Source organism: Penaeus vannamei, chromosome 10 (genome assembly GCF_042767895.1).
Source record: "Penaeus vannamei isolate JL-2024 chromosome 10, ASM4276789v1, whole genome shotgun sequence".
In the NCBI taxonomy this organism is placed as follows: domain Eukaryota; kingdom Metazoa; phylum Arthropoda; class Malacostraca; order Decapoda; family Penaeidae; genus Penaeus; species Penaeus vannamei.
This window is the reverse complement of record NC_091558.1, coordinates 7,904,099-7,906,598: the sequence shown is the minus strand read 5'-3', so window position 1 is coordinate 7,906,598 and position 2,500 is coordinate 7,904,099. Positions and strand designations below refer to the sequence as shown.

The 2,500-nt window shown below is 31.2% G+C and overlaps 1 protein-coding gene across 2 annotated transcripts in view; it reads left to right on the top strand.

Annotated features, from left to right (window-relative positions):
- Positions 1-2,500, top strand: part of Ddrgk1 (DDRGK domain containing 1) — a 7,337-nt gene that overhangs the window by 3,926 nt on the left and 911 nt on the right. For both annotated transcript variants that reach the window (XM_027381857.2, XM_027381856.2), the window contains exons 3-6: positions 819-955; positions 1,378-1,458; positions 1,612-1,794; positions 2,226-2,331. In XM_027381857.2, the coding sequence (XP_027237658.1) occupies positions 819-955; positions 1,378-1,458; positions 1,612-1,794; positions 2,226-2,331 (507 nt within the window). The remainder of the gene's footprint in view (positions 1-818; positions 956-1,377; positions 1,459-1,611; positions 1,795-2,225; positions 2,332-2,500) is intronic.

The window sequence follows — 2,500 nt, the reverse complement described above, 5'->3', positions numbered from 1 at the left end:
TGTATATACGTGTGTATACATGTATGTATATATGTATGTATACATGTATATACGTATGTATACATGTATATACGTATGTATACATTTATATATATATATATATATATATATATATATATATATATATACATGTGTATACATGTATGTATATACGTATGTATACATATATGTATATACGTATGTATACATTTATATATATATATATATATATATATATATATATATATATATATATATATATATATATATATACGTATGTATACATATATGTATATACGTATGTATACATATATGTATATACGTATGTATACATGTATGTATATACGTGTGTATACATGTATGTATATACGTGTGTATACATGTATGTATATACGTGTGTATACATGTATGTATGTACGTGTGTATACATGTATGTATATACGTGTGTATACATGTATGTATATACGTATGTATACATGTATGTATATACGTATGTATACATATATGTATATACATATGTATACATATATGTATATACGTATGTATACGTATACGTATATGTACATATAAGTATGTATATCTAGAGTCAGTTATCTTCTTAAAAGCTTGCTGAATATTATTGCACTGTTATAACATTTAGGTTTAACTGAGTGAAGATGGCTGGCAAGAAGTAAGAAATGCTAGATTCTTGCCAAGATACTTCAGCATGCTTGCAGGAGTGCAAAATGAGAATGGTGTTCTTATAAAACTCATTAAAAATTATATTACTTTGTTATTGTAAGTCTTCCAAATCAAGTTAATCTATTTTTTTAGCTTTATGATCTTTCCTCGTGTTCCAGGTCGTCGAGATGACTCAGATGTTGAGGAGGAGGATGAACCAGAAATTGAAAGCGAAATTGCGTTACCCGAAGGAAAGATCGGAAAGAAGAAGCTGGCAAAGCTTCAGGCAAAGGCAGAAAGAAGAGCCACCAGAGAGGTATGTTATGGATTTCGTTCGTTATTGTCTCCGCCATGATGCTGCTATATTTTGTTTGTTGTTTCTGCTTTGATGTTCCTAGTGTTGTATATTGTGGATATAACTTCAGTTCAAGAAACAGATTCTTAGTGACCTAGATTTAAGAATATGTATAATTATGGTATACTTTACAGTTTAATGATCCACAAGTTTTGAGAATATGTTTTACATAATTTCAAATCATTAAAACAAATGGGGGAATCCACACACACACACACACACACACACACACACACACACACACACACACACACACACACACACACACACACACACACACACACACACACACACACATATATAAACAGCAGTAATTTTATGATGCATTTATAAACATCAGAAGTGTTCTATCTACTTATTTATGTTATTTTGAATATCTGTAGGCTGAAGAGCGAGAGCGAGCTGAGAAGAAAGAACGTGATGAGAGAGCTGCTGAAGAAAGAAGAAAGATAGAAGAACAGAAGGTGAGTTTCATTGTGCAGACTTAGTATTAAAAAAATTTCTAGGCTTTCTTTTGACAGATTTAGTCATATGAAGTGTATTTGTTTATTTTTATGGTATTATTATTAATAATGGTTAGAATATAGTAATGAATATATATTGTTTTTTACATTCAGGCAGAGGAGGAAGCTAAGCGTCTGGAACAGGAAGAAAAAGAGCGAGAGGAAAGGAGAATCAGAGAGCATGAGGAGTACTTGAAGATGAAAGTTACGTTCGAGGTTGAGGAGGAAGGTTTTGATGACAATGTAGACGAGACCAAGGAAAAAGATCTTGTTGCACAGTTCCTCCAATTCATCCAGGTGAGATGTATGACATTTCAGGGGCTTATATTTCATCATAGCAGAAAGTATAGATAGTTTTAGGTGCTTTATTCATTTTCAGAAGTTATTGTTTGTGGCACTGTATGTGTCTTTTTTCTGAAAGAGGCTAATATAAGTATGGATAAATTTATTCATATTTTATTAAATAATTTGATGAAAATCTCCAAAAGTACTGTTTTTTTCACAATCAAGGATTCTATTACATTTATTTTATAACTTACACCTTGTCACTTTCCTGTCATGGACATTTATATGTATATAATGGAGTGCATTTAAGCATGCATAAATATTTCATTATTACCATGATCAAAGCTTTATTACTTTTATGTGGATTTCAAAGGTAGTGATCAAGTCATCACAAATTCCTGCTACAAACAACACATTCTGGACCATTTCTTTGATATTTACAGGATGAAAAGGTTGTTGTGTTGGAGGAGTTGGCAGCCAGGTTCTCACTGAAGACAAAAGATGCTATTGACCGAGTCACAGACCTGCAGAAGAATGGAACCCTTACAGGTAATATGATAAAAGTTCAGCATAATTAATATTTATTTATTTCCATTTTACGCCTTAGAAGTATGCTAAATATATGTAGTGCCTAATAGGCAATGATATTCACTGAATTGAAAACTCGACATTTATTAAGGAGATCTAAAATTACTGTAAATATCATGACGTCTTTTAG